Raw genomic sequence first — 1269 nt, 5'->3', positions numbered from 1 at the left:
CTGCCCTCTCACTGTGTCACGTAGGCCAAGTCACTTCGCGCCTCTGCACCTCAGCTGCCCGTCTCTAAAATTCAGGTTGTGTTGCTTCTTCCGTGTGTCGTAGCTACTTAGATTGCAAAGCGTCTCATCTCCTTCGTGCAACCTATGTCCTCCAAAACTGTTTTTCCAGGAGGGCTGAAGTGTGTCTCCCAACGGATCTACTTGGGCTGAGAGCTCAAATTACACTGAACCGCCTTTCAGACACCTGCCCCCGCCCCCGGCAGTTTGTGTCCAGATCCCGGTGAGCGCTGCAGCTCGGTGGATCCCAGAGAGCGCAGAAATACACCGCTGAGTCAGCCCGCTGCGCCCCGTCTACGGTTAGTTTGAATGATTTCACTCCCTTGTCCAGCTGGGAGGAGAACCAAGGTGCCACCGAACTGGATTTGCGCTCCGAGCCACCGGAGTATCTGCCCAGCAGGAACAGGGGTTGGTTCCCCGGCAGCTCCTGGTACCAGTCCAGGGCGTAGCTGGTGTAGGAGGTGCTGTATTGACACCTGATCTCCACCCGCTGCCCTTTCGTGGCTGGCAGGGAAGCCGGGATCTGGGTCAGCGAGTTCCCCGCCACCGAACCTAGAAGGGAGAGAATTGCGAGGGAGTCACGGGGCGAGGAAAGTCCCATAGACAGGCCCCGGCCCCTCCGCCCGGAGCTCACCTGGGAACAGCGGCAGCGCGCAGAGACACAGCCACAGAGATCCCGGCATTTCTGTAACCACTGGGGGAAAGAAAATTAACCGCCGTCACCTATTCAAATTCTGGGGGGAAATGAAGTGCCGCGGGGTGACGGCAGCTTCTGTGTGAACAGGGGATCAGGAGCTGCCGTGGGAAAAGCTCTGTGTGTGTGTGTGTGTGTGTGTGTGTGTGCGCCTGCCTATGTCAGTGTGCGTGTGTGTCCGCCTCTGGATCCGAGTGTCTGTGCCCGTCTTATTGTGTCTGTCTCTGCGTGTGTCCCCATCTGTGTGCGCGCGCAGTCTCTCTCTCTAGCCCCTGCAACACACACAACAGTGACACCCAAAGCGCCCTGCGCGCGATGCTGCTCCCTAGCGAAGGTGGAGCGGAGGTCACGACCGGCCAATTGTTCTAACCTCTGTCACTGTCTCTTTAAGAGGCGCAGGGCCAAGGCTCTTGTTAACAAACTGTCATGCATTGCAATCCCCTTCCTGTTAGTTCTTTCTCTGCTTCCACACCCTGCTTGTGATCTTGGTTGGGATTTCCAAAGCTGCCTAAGGGAGT

General features: G+C 57.5%; 1 gene segment (V, D, J or C); it reads right to left on the bottom strand.

Annotated features, from left to right (window-relative positions):
* Nucleotides 1-214: 214 nt before the first annotated feature.
* LOC112122617 lies at nucleotides 215-740 on the bottom strand. The segment is given in 2 exon segments: nucleotides 215-609; nucleotides 692-740. Coding segments are annotated over 2 exon segments (444 nt in total).
* Between the last annotated feature and the right edge of the window lie 529 nt (nucleotides 741-1269).

This window comes from Terrapene carolina, unplaced genomic scaffold (assembly GCF_002925995.2).
Source record: "Terrapene carolina triunguis isolate 2854851 unplaced genomic scaffold, T_m_triunguis-2.0 Scaffold17184, whole genome shotgun sequence".
NCBI classification, from domain to species: Eukaryota; Metazoa; Chordata; order Testudines; family Emydidae; genus Terrapene; species Terrapene triunguis.
The sequence above is the reverse complement of the archived record's forward strand: the minus strand, read 5'-3'. Positions and strand labels throughout refer to the sequence as shown.